The sequence below is a fragment of the Desmodus rotundus genome, chromosome 7 (genome assembly GCF_022682495.2).
Source record: "Desmodus rotundus isolate HL8 chromosome 7, HLdesRot8A.1, whole genome shotgun sequence".
Lineage (NCBI taxonomy): Eukaryota > Metazoa > Chordata > Mammalia > Chiroptera > Phyllostomidae > Desmodus > Desmodus rotundus.
Genome location: NC_071393.1, coordinates 109,626,456 through 109,650,273, shown reverse-complemented (window position 1 = coordinate 109,650,273; position 23,818 = coordinate 109,626,456). Strand labels below are relative to the sequence as shown.

Here is a 23,818-nt window from a genome sequence, read left to right as displayed (position 1 = left end):
CAATGTGAGAGAAAAACATCGACTGGTTGCCTCTCAAAAGCACCCCAACAGGGTACCGAACTCACAACCCCTGCATGTGCCCTGACTGGGAATCGAACCTATGACCTTTTGCCTTGTGGGAGGATGCCCAACCAACTGAGCCACACTGGTCAGGGCCATATCTAGTGTTATAACTTGTGAAAAAAAGATGGTCAGCCCCATGAGAAATTATATGAACTGAAATATCTCAGCCTTTTGTAAAAAGTTTGACTTCCCACAAGATGTGAGTGCAGAGACAGTCCTGCTTAGAATTTCACTTGATACTTAGTTGAGTATTTTCCACACTTCAGGCACTCAGTGTGTATTTGCTTGGTGAATAAAAGCTACTATGGTAACTAACAATTACTAGACCTCATATATCAGGCGCTGTGCTAAGTGCATTACACATACCATTTCATTTAATCCTACCAACAACTCAAAGAGGTAAGTATTTTACTGATGAGGAAATTAAAGTCTAGGTTAAGTAACTTGCCCAAGATTACAAAGGTAGCCCAATTTTAGACCTTGTTTAAAGATCATCAATTAGAAAAAAACAGCAGACTTACAGTAAGAAACTCTCTCTATATATTCTATTCCCTCTACCACCATATGTTGAGAGACAAGGGAAATTATTTGCTGATATTTATAACTCTTATAATGCCTATAGGATAGTACCTTAATCACATTATTGGTCATCAAATATTTCCTGAGTAAAATGTAAAATTGCATAAACAGATTAGGCTTTATTGTCCTTAAATGTAAAACGGAGATAAAGGTACATCAGTGGTTCGAAAGTTTGGTCCATGGTTCTGGCAGCTTTGTCAGAGATACAAATTCTTAGGCCTCACCCAGACCTATTGAATCAAAAACTAGTGTTTAACAAGTCTTCCAGGCGATTCTCATACACACTTAAGTTAAAAACAAAACAAAACACCCAGGTCTACCTTACTTATAAGATGATTACAAGAATCAACTGAGGCCAACAATGTGAAGCAGGGTCAGGCCTGGTTAGTACTTGGATGGGAGACCACCTGGGATTACTGGGTGCTGTACAGTTTTTACCTAGGAATAAATCTAACCAAAGATGTGAAAGATCTGTACTCGGAAAATTACAAGACACTGAAGAAGATATAAATAAATGAAAGCATATTCTGTATTCATGGATAGGAAAAATTAACATCATTAAAATGTCCATATGACTCAAAGCAATCTATAGATTTAATGTAATTCCTATCAAGATTCCAATGACATATTTCACAGAACTAGAACAAATATTTCAAAAATTTACATGAAACTACAAAACTACATAGCAACAGCGATCCTGAGAAAGAACAAAGTTGGAGGAATCACACTATCTAATATCAAACTACATTATAAGACCATAGTAATCAAAATAGCATGGTACTCACACAAAAACAGAAACTGAACAGAATAGAGAGCCCAGGAATAAACCTACACCCTTATAGTCAATATTTGACAGAGGAAACAAGCACATACAATCAGCTAAAGATAGTTTATTCAATAAATGGTATTGGGAAAATTGGACAGCTATGTGCAGAAAAATGAAACCAGATCACGTTCTCACACCACACATAAGAATAAATTCAAAATGGATTAAAGACTTAAATGTTAGACTGGAAACCATAAAAATCCTAGAAGAAACATAGGCAGCAAAATCTCAGACACAGCTCATAGCAATAGTTTATCAGATAGATCTCCCCAGGCAAGGGAAACAAAAGAAAAAATAAATAAATAAATGGGACTACATCAAACTAAAAAGGTTTTGCACAGCAAAGGAAAACATCAACAAAATAAAAAGGTACCCACAGAATGGGAGAACATATTTGTCAATACATCTGATAAGGGGTTAATATCCAAATTTTATAAAGTACTTACAAAACTCAACACCAAAATAACAAATAACTCAATTAAAAAATGGGCAAAGGACCTAAATAGACACATCTCCAAACAGGACATTCAGATAGCCAAAAGACGTAAGAAAAGATGTTCAATGCTACTAATCATCAGAGAAATGTAAATTAAAATCACAGTGAGAAACCATCTCACACCTGTCAGAATGGATGTCATCAATAAATCAACAAACAAGAAGTGCTAGCAAGGATGTGGACAAAGAGGAACCTTTCTGCACTGTTAGCGGGAATGCAGACTGATGCAGCCACTGTGGAAAGCAGTATGGAGACAACTCAAAAAATCAAAATTGGATCCTCCTTTTGACCCAGGAACCCCAATTCTGAGAATATATCTGAAGGAAACCAATACAGTAACTAGAAAGAACATAAGCACCCCTGTGATCACTGCAACATTATTTACAATCACCAAGATATGGAAGCAGCCCAAGTGTCCATCAGGAGATGAGTGGATAAAACAACTATGGGACACTTACACAATGGAATACTACTCAGCCTAAAAAAGAAGAAAGTTTTACCCCTTGTGACAGCATAGATGGAATTAAGTTAAGTGAAATAAGCCAGTCAGAGAACGACAAATACCATATGGTTTCACTCATAGGGGAATCTAATGAATGAACACAAGCAAAATAGAGACAGACTCATAGACAGCAGGATGACAGCTAAGGAAGGGGGGCAGGGAGTGGAGGGATTGTGCAAAAAGGAAAAATGACTCAGGGACATGTACAACAGTGTGGTAATTGCAGGGGTGAAGGGGATATAAGGGGACTACATGGTAATGGAAATACAATATAAAAATCATTAAAAAAATAACGTGGAAGCACTCTAAAAAGTGAAAGGTATATCATCACCATCACCATTACAAGAGTAAATTTCACTCTTCTGAAAAAGCTTAGTGATTTTCTAAATCCAGATGAAAATAAATATCAGAAATGAAATAGATCATGAGACACTTTTTAAATAATATATTATTCTAGATATCTGGATGATGTACAGTATTCATAGATCCAAAGAAAAAGATGATTATGAGTGAGCTGTAACGTTGTACAAAGAAATCTGATAATCTGGTTATGTGGCAGTTCAATCCAGAGAACCTGACAAGTTGCACAGACTTCTTACCTGACCAGTGTCCAGTGGAGATGCCAGATCTGTCTGTGCAGGTCTCACTTACAGGTCTAAACACAGTTTCCCATCCACCGGTAGCATAGCGCCAGTTCTGAGATTCTAAGATAAGTGTTCGCTGGGTGCCATATGCAATCATGAAGCAGTAGACCACGTGATGGAGTTGACAGCCATAGCCACAGCCTTTGTTGATATTACACACCAGCTTCTTGGCTTTGCTGCAGTCCTTAGGATTCTGGCAGGGAGGAAGATACACAAAGGTGAAGATAAGCTGTACAGAGCAACTTCTCTTCACAGGTGACAAGTGCATAAATCATGTAAGACAGGACTGACCCAGTATATTTTATGAGGCAAAGAATCCAGCTTTAAAAATAGAATTTCAAAGAAATTTTATGTGCATACTTAGGGAGATGGCAGTAAAAAAGAACAGTTACTTTGGAAACATCACTAAACAAATGTGAAATTAAGCAGTTACATTGAGAAGAATACTCTTTTCACTTCTCTATTATGCAGAACATGCAAGTGTGATCATCTCTGAACTCAGAGCTGCATACATTGAGACTTTTATGCAGGAGGTAAAAAAGTTCATTTATTTCAGCTTCAATTCAGCATTCTGAGTGTATCTTCCCTGATGAAACTCAAATCATCTTAAAGAAAAAATTGTATCTATAAACTCCACCTATCTCAAGAGTTCTAGATGTCACAAACAAAACCATTATGAAAGTAAAGCCATAGAGTAAAAAGATATCTGAATTCAACAGTTACAAGATATCAGTCAGGGGACTTAATAAAAACCGATTTTGATAGCTACTAGTAGTTTTCACAATAAAATGTAGAACACATCCTACATTAACTGTCTTGAGGTGATACACCACTTTTGAATCAGACAGTTCATTTTCCTATATGTATATTTGTTATCTGTATAGTTCTATTCATCAGCTTATGTGAATAGAAAGTGATTAAAACACTTAATACTATCTAATAGTGGGTGCAATGAGCTTAGCTAATGTGAGAATTTTTCTTCCAATCTAACATCAATTTTGCTGTAATTCATATGAGCTGTTGGTAAATATCCCCAGGCATCTTAGTTCTTCAAATAAGAATCTGTTTTGACAAGGACTCCTTAGCCTGAGAGGTTTTTCAAGCTGTTCTGTCTGAAAGGGAAGAGAGAGAATGGGTGCCTTAAGGAACAGAATCTCCTCTCCCAGAAAGCAAGAAGCCAAGTAACTAGTTCTCAATTTATATGAGTCTTGAATAAAGCAGTCACCAAATCACAAATCTCCCACTATTTTCTAAGGATATTACCTGTTCCATCAAGTAGAGAGATCCCTAGGAACAAAAGCTAGGACAGTGAGGCCATAAAATGTCTCTAAAGGAAAAGCTGAGAAGGGAAAATGCAACAGTTTCTTTCAGAAGAGGTTATCTTTCACATTCCAACACTGCATGCTGGCCTTTTTATATCAAAGCAGAACCTATACCAGTGATTTTGACCCTCTTTCATCTCACAGCATATATAAACTAATTACTAAAATTTTGCGGCACACCAAAAAACATATTTTTTTGCTGAACTGACAAAAAATATGTATAATTTTGATCATTCACACCAGACAGCTATTGTGTTGGCTGTTGTCATTTTCTTTTTATTTGACAGTCTAAGGGAAAAGAGGCCAGTTCCCCTGACTAAATAGTCAGCTAGTGCATGTTTTAAAAATTCTTGCAGCAAACCTGTTGAAAATTGCTGACCTATACCATCAAGAGCCTTCTGAAGAGTTAAAAGTTCTATGACTCCAAGAGAGTCCAGATAAAATTCACCAAGAATTGGTCAATACTACTTCTATAGCCAAGTGGTAGATTTGCTGATTCTTTTCTCTTAAGACTCTGAACTCACAGCAGACTCCTATAGCAATAAGAATTCCCATTCCAGTTGTTATAGCCACAAAATATTTGAGAGGGACAGGGGGGTGTGATATTATGTTCATGGGGAGACCAATATCATTTACTTTCTGTACAACATTATACAAGCACCCTGGGAATAAACATCCTTCTGAAACTGATCCAATGCTTTATTATTATCTTAAGTTAATAATAACTCAAAAAGAAAGCAAATAGATATTATAGAATGAATGGTACACCTGAAACCTATATAATTTTATTAACCAATGTCAACCCAATAAATTCATTAAAAAAGAAAGCTAGTAAAGAACACTGTCATTTGTCAATTTTTCATGTTTTGTGTAAGAAATACAGCACCTGAATATCTCTTCATATAGTTTTCAATAAACTTTTTCCTTGTAGAACAGTTCATAGATGTACAAAATTATTGCAAAGATAGTACAGAGATCCCATACACCTCACACCCAGTTTCCCCTATTATCATATCTTACATTAGCCTTCATGGTTTTTAAGAAAAAAAGAGGGAATATAATAATAAAAACACCTGACCTTGAGTTTTAAAACTATACATTTATTTAAAAGAAGACTCACTTCTGCATTTAAGAAAAGCATACATACTGTGTTTCTTAAGAGAAGAGTTAAACCACAGCCACTCTTTGTTACTTTGGCACTGCTAGGACTTAGAGGTTTCCACTGCCTTCTCTTAATAAATTAATAGTAATTGTGAGTTAATGATGTAATATTACAAAGGAGTACTGATTCCATAGGTTTTACATTAAATCATAGATAAAGCCTTTTGCCATGACTATTTACATTTTCCATTACACAAATAAAAACCTCTTCAATGGATAATTTTCCAGCCACAATGTAATTTCCCTCACTTCTCTGTCCAGTAACTACAGACCAAAACATTGTGCAAAAAAGGCTAAATAAAAACAAACAAACAAAAAAACATTCAGTCAAATAAGCCAAACATAGTATCTCCAAGCATCTCTTGCAAAGAGTAAATGTTTAATAAACTATCATTAGTTCAAATGAATTTCATGTACAGAGACAAAAGTGATGCCATTTTTTGATGGGGAGAACACTTAAAATCAACTCTTGGCCAATCTGCAAGTACACAGTACAGTATTATTAACTGCTGCCACCACGCTGTGCTTTAAACCTCTAGAGCTTACCCTGCATAACTGAACCTTTGTTCCCTTTGACCAACATCTCCCCATTTCCTCCACCTCCCTTTCCCTGGTAACTTCTGTTTGACTCTTTTTATGAATTTGACTCATCTAGATGGCACATGTAAGTGGGATCATGCAGGATTTGTCTTTTGTCTTATTTCATTTAGCATAATGTCTTCCAGGTTCATTTGTGTGGTCACAAATAGCAAGATTTTCTTCAATGTTATGGCTGAATAACATCCCATTACACACACACATTTTCTTTATCCATTCATCCTTTGATAGTGTGTCACAAAGGTTGATTCCATTATCTTGGCAATTATGAATAATGAGGCAATGAACATGGGGAGGGAGATACCTTTTCGAGACAGTGATTTCATTCCCTTTGGACATATATACTCAGTGGTGGGATTGCTGTATAATATGGCAGTGCTATTTTTTTAAAGGAATTTCTATACCGTTTTCCATAACAACTGTACCAACTTAAGTCCCACCAACAGTGCCTGAGGGTTCCCTTTTCTCCACATCCTCAACACTTATTTTTTGCCTTTTTGATAATAGCCATTCTAACAGGTGATATCTCATTGTGGTTTTGATTTGTATTTCACTGATGCTTAATGATCTGTTGACCATTCATATGTCTTCTTTTAACAGATACCAATTAAGGTCCTAAGTCCATATTGGGTATTGCTGTGTTTTGTCTGTTTGTTTGGTTTTTGCTATTAAGTTCTTTATATATTCTGGATGTTAACCCTTTATCAGATATATGGTTTGCAAATATCTTTCAGATTCCATACATTGCCTTCTCATTTTGTTCATTGTTTCGTCTGCTGTGCAGAAGCTTTTCAGTTTGATATAGTCCCATTTGTTGATTTTCTTTGGTTGCTTGTGCTTTTGGTGTCATATGTAAAAGATATCACTGCCAAGACCAAGGTCAAGGAGCTTTTTCCCTCTGTGTTCTTCTAGGTTTTTTTATGGTTGAAGAACTTATACTTAAGGACTAAAAATCCAAATCCTAGGGATTTTACCAGCTCCTCTCTAGCAACATTCCTTCTCTAGGGAAGAGTTCAGCCATAGATAGCTCCTATTTTCAATAGAGAGGTCAGTAAAAACCAAAGGAATGAGCCAGCTAGGTTAAGTTTAATTTTATTGTGCTCTTTATATGTCCTAATCATAATACTAAACAACTTTTAATTTGTTTGTTTAAAAAAAGTTGCAACATATAGCTTTGTGTTGGTAATGAAGAAAAGATTCACTAACAATGCAGTGAAAGAATTTCATCATATTGGAAACAATCTGATTTTATTTCTCTAAAGTTATCTTCAAAACCAAAGCAAAAATGGTAATAAAGCAAATAAGAGAACTGAAATGCTGTATAATAGTAATTAAAATGAAAACTCTGGGCATAGTTAATAATCATGAAAGAGAAAGCTAAAAAGCAATCTCATTTTTAAAAGCCAAGACCAGAAATTATTGTCTCTTAACATAATACACAAGAGTATTTTCACAGCAAAGTTAAGATAGTATTGAGGTGTCGTTTCCACAGCAGTCGTTTGCAAGTAGTAAGGCCAACACAAGAGCTGAGGCACAAGCAGGCCACTAAGTGCTTCAGGAAATCAATTTCCCTGTGGGTATTTTGTAAAACTTTAAGTGTGAAAACTTAATGGAGAAAAGATATCAAGATATATGGTTTACAGACTGTTATCCTGACAGACTGCAGCAAAGGCAGACAATTACTATACAGGTATAGAGGAGGAAAGCTTATCTTCGTAAGTATAGCAACAATTGGCCTGCTTTAAATGCATTCTCAAGACTTTTGCTCTTTGCGGAGAAGTCTCTATTGAACATTTTAAAGCCATTTTTAAAAAGATGAAAATTTTACAAATTCAGTAGAATGCAACAAATACATGTGGTGTATTTCTTCCACTGAGGGTTTTTGAGTCATCTCTGGGTATTCCAGGTGGTCTCCAAAAAACCTCTACCCCAGGGTCAAGAGGTGTGTACACCAGAGCAATCTTGGTAGGATTTTCTGCTATCATACAGGCCACACAGGAAAGGCAGAGAAAGAATGAGATGCATCCAATCATAATTCTCTCATTCAAGTACCTAATGTAAAAAAATTCCTTCCAATGCTAGAAAAGTTTTGTTACCTGAGGTACCAGATTCTGCCAATCCTACATAAATGCACAGAAGATCAAACATCTTTAATTTTTCTAAGTTTATAGACTGGTAACCAGATCTCAGAACCAACTTAACTAGTCATGTTAAAAATGGCATGCTTACAAAATTAAGGTTGAATTTCAGAAAGGTCCTCCACTATCATTTTACTTAACGGGACCCATTAGGCTTTTTCCTCAAAACTAAAACACAGGATGATATGGTACATACTCTTTAAAAAAAGAGGAGGGAGAAGGGAAAAGTGGTAAGGAGGAAGTAGTATGGAAAAGGAGAAATAAGGGAAGGGAGAGAGAGAGAAAGAAAAAGAGGGTGGGGCGGGAAAGGAAGGAAGGGGAAAAGAGGAAAGTAAAAGCAAGCTCCAGAAAGGCTACCCTGTTTTACACAGGATCAACTGAAGGAGATAGCAGACATAACCAAAAAACCCTGGTTGAAACTTTGTTCTTGTACGGAGGCTGCTGCAGATGTTTTGTTTTGCTTTAAATAAAAGTCAGAATAATTTACATTGTTTTGCCAGCTCTTCCATTCTGCAAAGGGCTATTCTTCCAGGTACTAGTAGTACATATACCATTTTCCTATGCAGTGTTTTCTTTTCTTTTAAATGAAGCCATTAACAATAATTAAACCAGATGACAAATCTTGCTACCTCTTCTCCTGGATAGAGGCTTTGTTCCATTTCTCTATGCAGCTAGCCATGCGCTGAAAATCCAGTGTTAACTGAGCATAAATTTCTTTGGAATCCCCAGTTCTTTTTTTTTTAATTAAAAAAAAATCCTTTCTCGCTGCTTCAGTTTAATAGTGCTCTAACACTGTTTTTTGCGATTTACTTTTAAATAATTTAAGACCTACAATAAATTGCAAAAACAGTACAGAGAGTTACTGTGTACCTTCCACACAGTTTTCCCCAATGAAAACATCTTACTTAACCACAGTGCATTATCCAACATCAGGAAATTGACATTCCACAATACTATTTAGGTAAAATATAGGCATTATTTGGGTTTAGCCGGTTTTTACAGGTACCCGTTTTGTGGGGGTATAGTATTATCACATTTTATAACATGTACAGACTCATGTAACCACTACCACAATCAGGATACAAACTGCTGCATCAGAACAGAAATCCTCTTACACCACCCCCGTTACAGCCATACCCTTCCTCAGAACTTAACCCCTGGAAACTGCCCATCTGCTCTCCACAACAATAATTTAGTCACTCTGAGAATGTTATAAATGGAATCAGACAATATTTAGCCTTTTGAAGTTGGCTTTTTTTTTTAATCATTTTGCGTAATGCTCTTTGAGACCTATCCAAGTTATTGTGGGTATCAACAGTTCATTCCTTTTTATTACTGAGTAGTATTCTGTTCATGGATTATACCTGAGTTTATTCACCCAGTGAAGGACATTTGGGTTTTTAGGTTTTGGTTATTACCAAGTTAAGCTACCATGCATGTGATGTACAGATTTTTGCATGAACATGAGTTTTCATTACTATAAGATAAATACACAGGAGTATAATTGCTGGATCTCACTGTAAGGGTATGTTTAACTTTATAGCAAACTACCCAACTGTTCCCCAGAATGGCTGTACCATTTTTACATCAGCATGAGAGAGCTGGTTGCTCTATATTCTCGGTATTTTTTATTTTAGCCATTTTGATAGGTATGTAGTGGTATCTCGTTTTTAAGTTGCATTTCCCTAGTGGTTAATCATTTTGAACTTCGTTTCTAGTGCATATTTGTCATCCAAATAGTCTCTTTGATAAAGTAATGTTTTCAAAACTTTTGCCCATTTTCTAATTGGATTGTTTCTTACTATTGAGATTACAGAGTTCTTAACACAATCTGAATGTAAGACCTTTGTTGGATATGTGATTTGCAAAGATTTTCTCTCCCAATCTATGGCTTGTCTTTTCTCCCCTTCAACACAGTCATTCATAGATTAAATTTTGCACTGCATAGAATTTCCAATAGTATGTTGCACAGGAGTGATGATAGTGTTCATCCTTGCCTTACTCCTAATATAAGGTGAAAAGTGTTTAGTCTCTCATCACTAAGGGCGATGTTTACCTATAGGTTGTTTATAAAACCTACAGGCTATGAAGCCATCTGGTCCTGTACTTTTATATGTTGGGAGTTTTTTGATTACCACTTCCATTTCATTGGTAGTAATGGATCTGTTTAGATTTTCTAATTCTTCCTGGTTCAGTCTTGAGAGGTTATATGCTTCTAGAAATGTAGCCATTTCTTCTAGATTGTCAAATTTGTTGGCATATAATTGTTCCTAGTATTCTTTAACAATTCTTTGTATTTCTGTTTTGTCAGTTGTAAACTCTTTCATTTATCATTTTATTTGGGCTCTCTCTTTTCACAATAAGTTTGGCTAAAGGTTTGTTGATTTTATTAAACTTTTCAAAGAACCAGCTCTTAGTTTCATTGCTCTTTCGTATTTTTTATATAGGAGCTACTATAAAGGACACGAGTATTTTTTAAAATTTCTATTTCATTTATTTACACTCTGATCTTAATTATTTCCTTCCTTTGTTTGCTTTGGGTTTTGTATGTCCTTCTTAATCTAGTTCTTTAGGTGTAAAATTAGATTGTTTATTTGGGATTTTTAATGTGTTTGTTTCTTGAGGTAGAGCTGTACAACTATGAACACCCCTCTTTGAACTGCCTTTTGCTGCATCCCATACATTCTGAAAAGTTGTCTCTTCATTTCCATTTGTTTCAAGGTAATTTTTGATTTCCCGTTTGATTTCCCCTTTGAGCCACTGGTTTTTTAGTAACACATTGTTTCCAATCCGTGTATTTGTGTTTTTTCCTGTTTCCTTCCTGTAGTCGATTTCTGGTTTCATGCCATTGTAGTCAGAAAAGATGCCTGATATGATTTCAATCTTCTTGAACTTATTGAGGCTTGTTTGTGGCCTAATATGTGATGTATTCTGAAGAATAATCCAGGCACACATGAAAAAAAATGTGTATTCTGCAATTTTTGAATAAAGATTCTGTAAATGTCTATTAAGTCAATCTGGTCTAACGTGACATTAAAGCCATTATTTCCCTATTAATTTTCTGTCTGAATGATCTATCAAATTAGGAAAATTTCAGTTATTTTTTACAAATCCTCACTCTTATTTCACTCTCCTTATGGGACTCCAAAGATACAAACATAAAAAGTTTTGTTGCCTCCCCTAAAGGTCCCTGAGACTCTATTTACCTTTTCCAACCTTTATTCTCTCTGTTGTCAGACTGCATAATTTCTATTGATCTAACTTCAAGACACTGATTCTATCCTCTGCCATAGCTATTCTACTCTGAGCCGATTTTATACTTAAGTTATTGTATTTTTCAGTTCTAAAATTTTCATTTGGTTTTTCCTTGTATCATCATCTATTTCTTTGCTGAGGCTTTCTATTTTTTCATTTGTTTCAAGTCTGTAATTGCTTAATGGAGCAGTTTTATTGTTATAGCTTCTTCAAAATCCTTGTCAGGTAATTCCAACATCTGTGTCTCATCTCAGTGTGGTGTCTGCTGATTATCTTTTGTCATCTGAATTAAGATTTTCCTGGTATGATAACGAGTATTATATTAATGAGACTCTGCTGTCTGTTTTAGTAGGTAGTCTAACTGTTTAGATTCCTAGCTCACTTTCATGGACTGTGGCTCAAATGTCAATTTAATGGTTAAAAGACTTTTTCACTGATATTTTGTTCTGCCCCACTTATAGGCCATTCTGAAGCTTGGTTAGTATATTACACCAAAGTTCAGTCCTCAAACCTCTTTCTGTTTCTGATCGGTTTCACACATGGCACATTCAGAGGTCTGCCTCGAACCCAAAGAGGGGCTTACAAACCCCTTTCTTAGACGGCATCCTCTTCCTAACTCTTCCTCAACGCTAGTTGGAAGAGGAATGGGAATTACCTCATTACTGCAGTGTGGCAATGGTGGGTTTTGTCCAAAGTCTCTGTCTGGAGTTCTAATGCCAGCTGGGAGAGGTAGAGGTGCCCTCATTATTTCAGGACAGATATGGTGACAAGACTATGTGTTCAATCTCCACAGCTGTTCGCACCCAGGAAGGGTAAGGAAGCAACCTTTCATGACGTTCATCTGGAACAAGGTAGATCAAAGGGGGACCCTAAAAACCTGGAATTATCTTCTGGAGAGCGGGCCCCTTGTAGTACAGGCTTCCCCAGCTAGGTGAGTGTTCTAGGAACCCACCTGTATCAGTGTATCAGCTGGCATTGTTGTGAAAGGCTATGTTTGGCTTCAGTGAACTTTTTTCGAAAATTCTTTCAACGTGTTTGCCCATTTCATGATGGGTGTTTTACGGGTGCACCTGCCCACACTACACTGAGTGCTAAGCAGTTTTTGACCAAAAATGGCATGACCGCTGTGCCCCACCCTCCCTATTCACCCAATCTCACCTCAAGTGACTTTTTTTGTTTCCCTGGATGAAAAAAGTACTCAAAGGGAAACGTTTTGCCCTGTGGAAGAGGTAAAACAAAAAACAGCAGAAGCACTAAACGGCATCAAAATCAATGAGTTCAAAAACTGTTTTGAGCAGTGGAAAAAAATATCTCAATAGGTGCTTTGCTTCAAATGGAAGAGTACTTTGAAGATGACTTAAGTTTAAACACATAAGAATAAATACACAATTTTTTATAAATAAATTCTGGGTATTTTTGGCTCCATAAACTGGTATTGTTAGTTTGGAAGATTCTCTAGCACCCCCAGCTAAGATATACAGGAGGAAAAACAAACAAGCCACAGGAAACTCACTCTGTATAGGATTTCTTTTTGTTGTAATTAGCCAGAAGAACAGTGTATAATGTGTTTTCTACATCTTACCCAGAAACAGAAGCCTGTAGTTTAAGCCTAACATATTTTCAAACATTTAATGCACATTTAACTCACATCTATAATGCTACTTACTTATTGGCAAACTAATGATTTTGTGTTTCCAGCGACATTTTGGTTCATATAGGTTCCTTTCAAAAAATGATAAACCAACTTTTATTCAACAATTTAAATCTTGAGAACAATATGGTACTGTATCTTCTTATATAAGGTAAAAGGAAAACATAACATTTGTTTGAAGAAAAGAACTCTAGCAGTGAACACTTAAAGAGATTATTTAAAGTCTCTATGGGACGCAGGCTTTGAACACAGGAAGGATTCCTTATATTTAAAGGCTTTCTCTTAGGGTTCAGCTTTATTTCCATTTTCATCAGTTATATAAGTACAATGGACAGGGCACTGACTCATTTGGCTGCAAAACCAAACACAGTATCTGTCCTATCCCTAACCTTTTAAACATAATCAACCCGTATGGCATACTATAAAATCCCTCTCTTTATTTCCAATGATACTTGCAGCTTCAATATAGGGTCTCCTTTACAAACCCTGACACTTCCAAACCCAGAAAGTCCAGTCACTCTAATCACTCCAGTGGAAGGGGATTCATACCAAAATTCAAAATTAAAACAAACAAAAAGCAAACAAACAAGCCTACAAACAAGCAAATAAATAAAAACCCATGAACAAGATCTGAGCAAGAGAAAAATCCAAAGCTATAGGGCTATTTTTATTAGCAGAACATCAACTAGAATACTTCCAACAATCCTAGAGAGCCCCTGATATGCATTGACTTAATAGGAGAAATGATGGTGCTGAAAATAGTTGTAATGGGGAAAACATAATCATTTTAAAAAATTGACATAAAAAGCTCCATTGTTCTAATTAATCCATTTCATTAAACCAGTGAAAAATCATTCTTTTAAAATAGCTCTCATGCTTAAAAACACACTGGGAATAAATATTCCTGTTAAAGAAGGTATTCCTTAAAAATATGTACACTTAATTTTGTTGGAATGGGAGAAAGGACTCTTACCACTATTCAGAGAAGATGGAGAGTGACTGTCACCTCTAACCTCTAACAAATAAGGTGTTAAAAATACAGTCCTTGACTTCACATAAACTTTGACTACGTTAGGAAAGATGACCATGAATATATTAAATAATTAAAGAAAATTATTTTTCTAAAACTTTTCTTCTACTAAGACTTTTGCTGTCTCCTTGAATACTGAAAACCACTTTTTTACTGGGAAAAAAAGAAAAGCATGAAAGTAAGAATTTGTTAAATAGTAACAACTGAAACTAAAGTTAAGGTTCAAGTGAAATGCTGTTTAACCAATGCCTAAAAAATTAAAAAGCCAAAGTTGTTTTAAATCATTAGCATGACTAACAAGATTCTCTCACACAAAACCAGAGAAATCAGCAGAAGGTCAAATTTGCACTATAGGTAAAAGCACTCGGTCACTTAAAAAACATGAGGAAAAAAAACTAAAGCAGTTTCTTGTTACAATGTGGGGAGCTGAACTATGAGCAAATCATTGTTTAAATACAAATTTTGTTGGGTGAAAATTTAGTAAATATGTGGAAATGGAAGAAACTCAGAAACCATAGTTATTTCCATTTTAAATGAGATGATAGTTCTGCACCACCAGCTGTTTATAGTTCATTGAATGAAGTTCTAGTTGATAGGAGATAATTACACCTTTCTCTATAGGAGGCAAGTGTTTCTTGTTCTACAGACACCTCTGATGAATGGACATGGGAGTATGAGACCAAGACAGCATGCCAAGACCATCTTGGTTTTTCAATGATCTCTTTTAAACACTTGGTTTTCTATTTTTTCCTATTTAAGTACAAGAAAATGTGCACCTTAACATATATAGAATCAAGTCACTGGCTATTACTCTCCTTTTAACCATGAAAGGAAAGCAGAGTGATTGGACACAGAAAGCATATATACCATCAATAGTATTGAAAAGGATAGGCATGAGCCCTGGCCGGGTGTCTCAGTTGGAGTGTTGCCCCATAAACCAAAAGGTCATGGGTTCAATTCCCAGTCAGGGTGCATTCCTAGGTTGTGGGTTCAATCCCCAATAGGGAGGCAACCGATTGACGTTCCCTTCTCTCTTTTTCTCCCCCCTCCCCCTGCCCCATTCCTCTCTCTCTCTCAAATCAATAAACATATCCTCAGATAAGGGTAAAAAAAATAGGATAGGCATGATGATTTCAACTTGAGTGTTGAAGAATTCTACTTTCTAACACTGTTTTCCCCTGACGACCATTCTATCTGTAAGTTCCTTGTCAATTAATGATGCCTCCAGTACCCCAGTCCCTTCAGCAATTTCGCCTACTTGGAAGGGCCTATCAATTCTATCTTCCCAGTCTCTCTCCAATTTGTCTCTGCACTTCCAAAGCAAATTGCCACATACCTCAATATTTACCACTTGCTGAATAGTCCTCCTATCCTAAATGGTCTCCTTGCTGCTAGTGTCTTTCAATACTAACACAGTTTAACCAAAATTCTACTTTCAGATTACTATCACTAAAGCACCACTCTCATCATGCCACTCTTATGGGTAAAAATCTTTCAAAAGTAGGTTGTGACTCCAAAATAGAAAAAAGCTTGCAACAGATAAAAAAAAAAAAAATCTATCCTATCCTCACAAAGATGTAAGAGTAGGTATGCATATTATTAACTAACAGAGAACAAAACATGAAGAGAATAAATTGAAAAGGGCCTGGGATGTGGGATTTACCCTTGATTTTTACTTCCTATTTCTTGTTAAAATGATTTTTATGCAATAAATAACATTTCAGTAACCACTTACTACTTAAAGCTTAACCTATAAAGTTCAACCTTCACCCAAGGACCTCTGCAATATGGCTCCCAAACCTACCTTTTTTCCAGCTTATTTTCCACCCCTCCTTTCACATAACCCAAAACTCCAGACAAACTAAAATATCCCATATCTCACTATGTTCCTGCATTGCCCTTTCCCAGCTACGGACCATTACTCACACCATATGCTTCAACTACTGTGCTCTTCTCCTGCGTGTCTAAATCCTACCCAACTATCCTTTACTGCTAAGTTCAAACAACACTCTTTCCACAAAACTACCCCTAACATCTCCTTCCTCCAATGAGGATTTCATCTACATCTCTTATATAAAATGTAGAACTTTCTACTTTTCATTGTAGTTGTGTGTTGCGCACACGCACAGAAGTAGCCCCCTTTAAGGCAGGGGCCTTATTTCAGCCATCTTTGTATTCCACTCAAAGCATCACAGAGAGTCTGTCTGAATAAATATGTCAAATGAGTGAGTAAGTACTCTCAAAAAGCGAGGGCTAGGAAGACTAAAAACCAACAGCAACTCTTACTTTTAGTTTTATTATGATTTTCCTTCTTTTTCACTCAAGTTTATTTCTTAACGTAATCTTCTTACCTGAAGGTATGTTATTCTCCTCTGGACCAGTTCTGTCAGATCTTTGGCCTCTTTTTCCCTCCAATCACCTGCTCCATCTGTTTGACTGAGGTAGTATAGATCCGTCATTATAGACCTACAAAAGCAAACAACATTGGAGGTATTACTTATTTGTACTTCACAGAGGATTACACAATCATAAGAAGAAAGTAAAATTCTCAATAAAAATTGGTGTTCACACTGATGCTGATACTCATCTTTTATTTTCTACCAAGTCTGTGAAATTCAATAATTAGTCTTTAATATCCAAGATTCATTACCATTGTAAATTTTTACTGGTAAGAAGAACCTACCTCTAGCCAGTCAGCTGTACTTATTTCCCAACCCACAGCACTACAGAGACTAGTGGTCTCAGGGGGAAGTTGATACTCATGGTAGGAAGGAAGGAAGGAAGGGGGAGAGAGAAAGAGAGAGAGAGGAAAGAAAGAAGGCAGGTAGACAAGCAGGAAGGAAGGAAGGAATAGATTAATATAAGGGAAAGAAATTAAGTTGGAGCCAGTATTTGAATACTATCTTTTTGTTCTCACTACTGTCATTTCCTATCCCCTCTTAAATTTTCTCTTTATACTTTAGCACCGCATGGCTGGAAAAGGATCACAGAAAAATTTTGACATAACTCTTAAACGATGGTCTAAGCCAAAGGCCAGCAAACTTTTTTTCTATAAAGAGCCAGGTAGTAAATGTTTTAGGCTTTGTAGGCATCTGTTTCTTTTATAGCAGGAGAGCTGCCATAGATAATATGTAAATGAATGGATGTGTCTGTATACCAATAAAACTTTATTCACAAAAACAAGCTATGAGCCAGATGTGGCCCTTGGGCCATAATTTGACAATTCCTAACTTAAACTAATAAAATGATTATGAAGACACTTCCCCATTTTTGTGTAGCATGAGCAGTTTCAATTATAATATGGTGAATTTGCTACAAAGTAAACTAACATACCAAGGACATTACAAAGAGAAACTTTAGGGCTGATGCAGATGGTTTTATTTATAGTGCATTAAATAAAAGTCATGACTTACATTTACCATAAAAAAAAGCAAGACCCTCTCTTTCTGTAATAATCCCCACCAATCTATTAGCAAACATTTAGTCAATTACTAACCACTTATCACCCAGGGGCATTGCCACCAGTGAACACTGAGCCATCAACCAAGCCACCATCTTTTCTCACCTGATTTCAGCAGTAGCCTTTGAATAGGTTTCTACACCCTGCTTCCACCCTTTCCTACGTCTATACTCTATTCTTAATAGTAAATTAGAACAGTGAAAACATAAAAGTTAATGTTTTTACTAAGTTACATCAGTACTAAGTCTTGGTAATTAATTATTCATATCTATTCCAATCTGTCTAGAAAGTGGAATAACCAAGCTTATAACAAAAAAAGTCAAACACCAAAAAGAGAAGCACACGATAGTCAACTAAAATCGAGTTTGCTTTTTCAATATTTTTTTCTCGGCCTCCCCATTGAAGATCATATAAGGAAGACAAGACCAGAAAATGATGTTAAATTCAAACTAGTTCTTTGATGATTCAGTAACATTTAGAGGTTACCATCCTGCATAATTTATCATCCTTTGGCCAAAGACATGAGAATAATCAAACAAAGTTTCAGTTGTGGCCCATTATTGGGAAACACAGTGACTGAAAACCATTCTGCAGAAATGCTCAGTTTTCAGTGATTCCACTCTGAAATGCAATCTCCCAACAATGTCCCAAAAGCTAGAAATTTGGCTGTCTTGGTTTTGACTATGAAGATATCAAAAAATATAGAAGGTGGGTGGAAAATCTAAAGGCCTGGTATGAAGCCGGGTTAAAGCCTGGGAAATACAAATCCAGGCAAAGTACCAGCAGAATAGAGTTAGTCATTTGGAGGGGAGCGTACAGGTGCCTGAAGACAATTGGTGGAATAGAGCAGAATCTATGACTCTGAGAGCACCTCAGCTACGTCAGGCAACAAATCCTTTACTTCAAAAGCAGGGCTACATTTATGTTCTTTGTATTTTCTCTTAAATTTCCTATTTTTATATTATAACATTCATAAAACTTTTAAATGTCCCATTCTGTTCTCAATTATGCCACTGAAGAACTACAAGAAGAGTATTTTGCTTATGCCTGATTCAAAATGTTAAAGACAGAAATTCCCTGAGGACCAGCACAGAACAGACATAATTCAAGCAAGAAAATTCCAAAGTGAAGGAACTAATCCTTATTAAAGTAAATGTCACATGAACTGTAAACAAATGATTAGATATATTGAGCAAGTAACAATATTTTTTATCATGCACATTCAATTAAAAGAAAGTGCATTCTCCATTGCTTAGCATCAGAATTGTATTCCAAATCAGAAACATTATGTTATTTTTTAGGGATTTGTGTGTAACTGTGTCTTAAGACTACTTTTACATACAGGGATCACTTAAGTCCTCCAAAGTGACTCAAACATGAAGTCAAGAATATTGAGTACAAGAAGACCCTTCAATGTCAGGTTTTCTTCTAACCCCATGCTTCCAGTCGGTATGATCCCCTGTATACACTAGCTGACTTCTAACAGATACTCTCTCTTTTGCAGAAACCACTGTTGAAATTAACTAGAGCTTGCAGGTTTATTCAAGGTAAATGATTTTTCTTTCTTAACTTTGTCTTCACAATTTTTAGTATTCTCAACTGCTGAAGAATATTTTTACCTTAATAACATAATTTTCTTTAGCTGCATAATTTTCATAAATCCTTCAATGGAACAAGGTTTTGTTTTTATAAAAAGGCACAAGTGGAGTATGGAATAATCAGCCAAAGAATGCACATACCTGCCTCCCCACCAAATAAAAATCATAGCTTACTGAACACTAACTAAATAGTGAGGTAGCACTATTAGCACTGTGAGGTAGAGAAGATGTTGAAGTAAGAATTCCAGGCCTCAGGAGATTACAATTTGTCAGGGAAAAAAGCCAAATTAGTACACAGGAAACAATAATATCCATTTATGAAAGCTATTCTCCTAGCAAAATGCAAGTCCTCGATTACTCTTGACTCCCCCTTCTCTCCACAACAGATCTGTTACCAAGTCCTGCAGCTTCTCTTTTTCACACATGCATCCCTTTCTCTCTATTCCCACTGCAACTCTCCAGATCCAGCAGCTCATTACCAAAATTCTTCTAATTTCTTGTCACCAAGTTTTCTTTCACATAGCTCTCAAAATGAGCTTTCTAAAATGCACAATAAGACTTGTATCCAGAAAATAAAGAATGCTTTGAGCTCAATAATAAAACAAACAATTCCCCCCAAATTAAGCATGTGATTTGATCAGACACTTTACCAAAGATGATAGATGAAAGACAAATATATACATTAAAAGATGCTCGACATCATTAGTAAGGAAATGCAAATTAAAATCACAATGACATACCGTTATTCTGCTATTAGAATGGTGGTGGGTGGTGGGGGAGAATGTAAAAACTAAAAAATACCAAGTGCAGACAAAAATACAGAGCATTTGGGTCTCTTATACATTACTGGTGAGAATGCAAAATAGTACCATCACTTTGGAAAACAGCTTATCAGTGTCTTATAAAATTAAACATATACTCAACTTATGACCCATCAATCCCACTCCTAGATATTAATGCAAAATAAATGAAAATATATTTCTACAAAAAACATGTATGTTACTGTTCATAGAGGCTTTATTCGTAATCACCAAAAACTGGAAAACCCAAATGCCCTTCAGCTGGTGAATGGATGAACTGTGATATAACCATGCAATGGAATATTACTTTACAATAAAAGGAATGCACTACCTACCCACAAAACAGCATGGATGAATCTCAAATGCATTATGCCATGTGAAATAAACCACACTCAAAAATCTACATAGTATATGACTGCATTGACAAAAAATTCTAGAAAAGGCAAAATCATAGGGACAGGAAACAGATCTGGTTACTGCCAGAGTCTGGTGGTGACGGACGTGCTGATTACAAGGGAGCGTGATGAAATTTCTTGGGGCAGTAGCAATTTTCCGTGTCTTGACTATGGCGGTGGTTCCAAAACTGTCAACATTTGTCAAGACACACAGAACCATAGACTAAGATATCTATGTGTTATCACATACAAATGATACTGTAATGGTTACCATATTTTTGCCGTGCATAATGCGCTCTGATGTATAATGCACACCTACCTTTTTGTGCACGTTATACATGGGATTACTATACCCATGGTATATAATCAATATACCCATGTATAATGTGCATCCTTAGTCTTCCCTCAAAAATTTGGGCAAAAAGGTACACAGTATACAGGGCAAGATACAGGTGATTCAGAAAGGAAACAAACAAAAAAGAGAATCAAAGCTTCTATCAGACAAAGTTCTAAGAAAGAAACCGCTTCGGAAGAAACAAAAGTCCACTAAGTTTTTTCCCGATAATTGATGTCTTTCTGAACCCCACTCCACACACGCACAAAAGCTGAGTGATTCATAGGGAAATCTGAACAAGTAAACTGATAGTCTCAACCTTTGATTTTTCAGAGAACACAGGCTTTCAGTCTACAGACAATCTAACACTATAATTTGGGCATGTATAAAAATGAAATAAAGATTTTTGTGTAAAGTAAAAATCCCCAGAGGCAAACATAAATGTCTGTCTTAATTCTTACACTTAAGAACCCTGAAAAATTATTGGGAGGATGGCATATTATATACATATATATGTTAACACACACACACACACACACACACAAATCTTCTCAATTTGTACATTCATTAAGTGTTATTTCTCTAACATTTGATTGTACCACTGTGTTCTCATTATTTGTACCACTGTGTTCTACTATGGAGTTAACGTACTACCCTGTGAGGTTGTATCCATAGTTCATCATACTTTCTGCAAAAGACAGCAAAAGAAATTGACCTTTGTACCTTACGCACCTTTCCATTTTTATGTTATGTTATGTCAATAACACTAGGAAATGTTATTACTTAACATACTCATATACTAAAAGATAGTGTCAGGAAACATAATTCAACTTCCAAAAAATTTAACATTGATGTACATAAACTATTCAGGACCTGACTTTTCTCATTTGTACATCCGTACAGCATTTCTACATATAGTAAAAGTATATGCACCAAAAATTTTTTAAATAATTACTTTGATTTACAAAAGACCTAAAAATTAAATTCTCAAGTAATTTAATTAAATCACTCAAACTTTAAACATTCTAATATTCTATCCACTTGGTCTAATGGTCTAACTACTGCTTGATTGCAAACTAGGCTAAAAATTTCAAAGGGTCTGTCAAATGTGTGGCATAATAATTCAGTACCCCTTAAAATTTATACTATCTTATTTCTGTAGATTCATTAATGTTAAAATGATTCCAATAAACTGGTAGATTTTATTTGTAATTTCACTTAAAACAGTAGAGCAATATTTCAAAACTTCTACCATATTGCTGATGATGTTAATATACATGAATCCCTTGCTTGTAGGGTAATTCTTTTCCTCTTCACGGTGGTAAGTTGTGTTACTACAACAATTTTTCATTTATTGTTCACTAATGAGACAGATAATTACCATCACACTCCTACTGGGAATATAGACTTATAAATATAATAGGGCTAAGGACAGTTTTCACTGTATTTATAATGATTCTCAGATACATTCTCTTCCACATGAACACACCAGCACCAACACCTTTCTTTTCTATATAATATAAACTGCACATTTTCAAAAATGAACAAACAGAAGAAACAAATTTAATTTGGCAGATTTCAGGTTCTCCTTTCTAGCAACTAAATGGAAGGGCAATGAACAGAATGCTCTGTTTTATCAAGAACCTATTAATCTTTAATTAGACCCTCTAAAAAGAGATTATTTCAAAGTTTTTAATGTTTGAATTAGAAACATAATTGCCAGCCTCAGTATGAGTTCCAATATACTATAACAGAAAACTGCAGACTCCACTTCAAATATTAATTGTATATGAAGGCAATTTATAGGAAGATTTCCAATGTACTGTTGGCTGACACCACTACCCTCAGTTTATTTAGGGCATAGGGCATAAAGATTTCTAGAAATATATTTTAAATAATATTTTCCAGGGGTATATTTTTGGTTGATGAACTACATTTCATAATTATTGCCCTTTGAGATCTCAGGTATTCTCCTACTCATGAATATGGTAGGTATCATTTACCTTTCAGCAGGGAAATTACCAAAAGTTCAAGTTTCCCATTCTTAGATTATAATCTTGACTAAAGTAAAAAAAAGTACCTTTCATGATGTCCCAAATCTGACAGAAATTCATCTGCATGTCTTTGGAGTTCACTCCCTTCTAAATTCTTTAATTTCTTCAATTCACTTTGTAGAAAAAACCAGAGCTCTTTTGCTCCATTTTCAATCCTCCTCCTTAGGATTTCATGATCCTTCCCTAAACCTGCAGACAAAGAATAGAGAGTAATGTATTTCCAATATTCTGATGAAAGGAAATTCCCAATTATTTGTGCTAATATCAATACGTTGAAGAGAAAAAGTATCGTATAAACACCTACCATTTCTTGTTTGTTTCTTATAATTTTCAATTTGTTCTTTGGCCTTCACAAGTTGCTCTTCTAAAGCTCGAATCCTTCCAGAAGCCGGCCCCTGATCAATGGGGCCTTCTGGTATCCTGTAGTTCAGGAAAGAAAATGTAAACATTTAGTTTATAAAATACTCAACAACACATGCATACTAAAGTTACATACTAAAACATATTTACTGATAACTCTAGAAATCACTGAACCATATATTAGAAATGTCAAATGAAATTTTCTCTCCAAAGATATACGATAAAATGTAAACACTGGAATGAACAGAAACAGAAAAATATAATCTAGATCAGAGATCAATGATACTGTAGGAATTAAAGAACCTTTAGGACTCTCTCCTAAAAGCTCTCATCATATTGCTTAGAAAAACTTTGCCATCAGTGACAAAGTGGTCAATCCTTCATTAGTGTTGAGAATAAGAAAGGTAAAAGAGAGGATAATAAAAAAGTTTAAAGGGAATAAGAAAGCACATATCTGAACATGTATCTATGTTGAAATATCAAATGCTAATTATTTCTAAATTAACCAGGAAATTAATCAGGCTATGAAACCCATGCTCCCATTTATGAACTC

The 23,818-nt window shown here is 35.5% G+C and overlaps 1 protein-coding gene across 22 annotated transcripts in view; it reads right to left on the bottom strand.

Annotated features, from left to right (window-relative positions):
• Window positions 1-23,818, bottom strand: part of FUT8 (fucosyltransferase 8) — a 187,087-nt gene that overhangs the window by 35,492 nt on the left and 127,777 nt on the right. For all 22 annotated transcript variants that reach the window (XM_053927879.1, XM_053927884.1, XM_053927880.1 and 19 more), the window contains 4 exons: window positions 23,210-23,325; window positions 22,932-23,094; window positions 16,616-16,730; window positions 3,066-3,303 (listed from right to left, as the gene is read on the bottom strand). In XM_053927879.1, coding sequence (XP_053783854.1) covers window positions 3,066-3,303; window positions 16,616-16,730; window positions 22,932-23,094; window positions 23,210-23,325 — 632 coding nt within the window. The remainder of the gene's footprint in view (window positions 1-3,065; window positions 3,304-16,615; window positions 16,731-22,931; window positions 23,095-23,209; window positions 23,326-23,818) is intronic.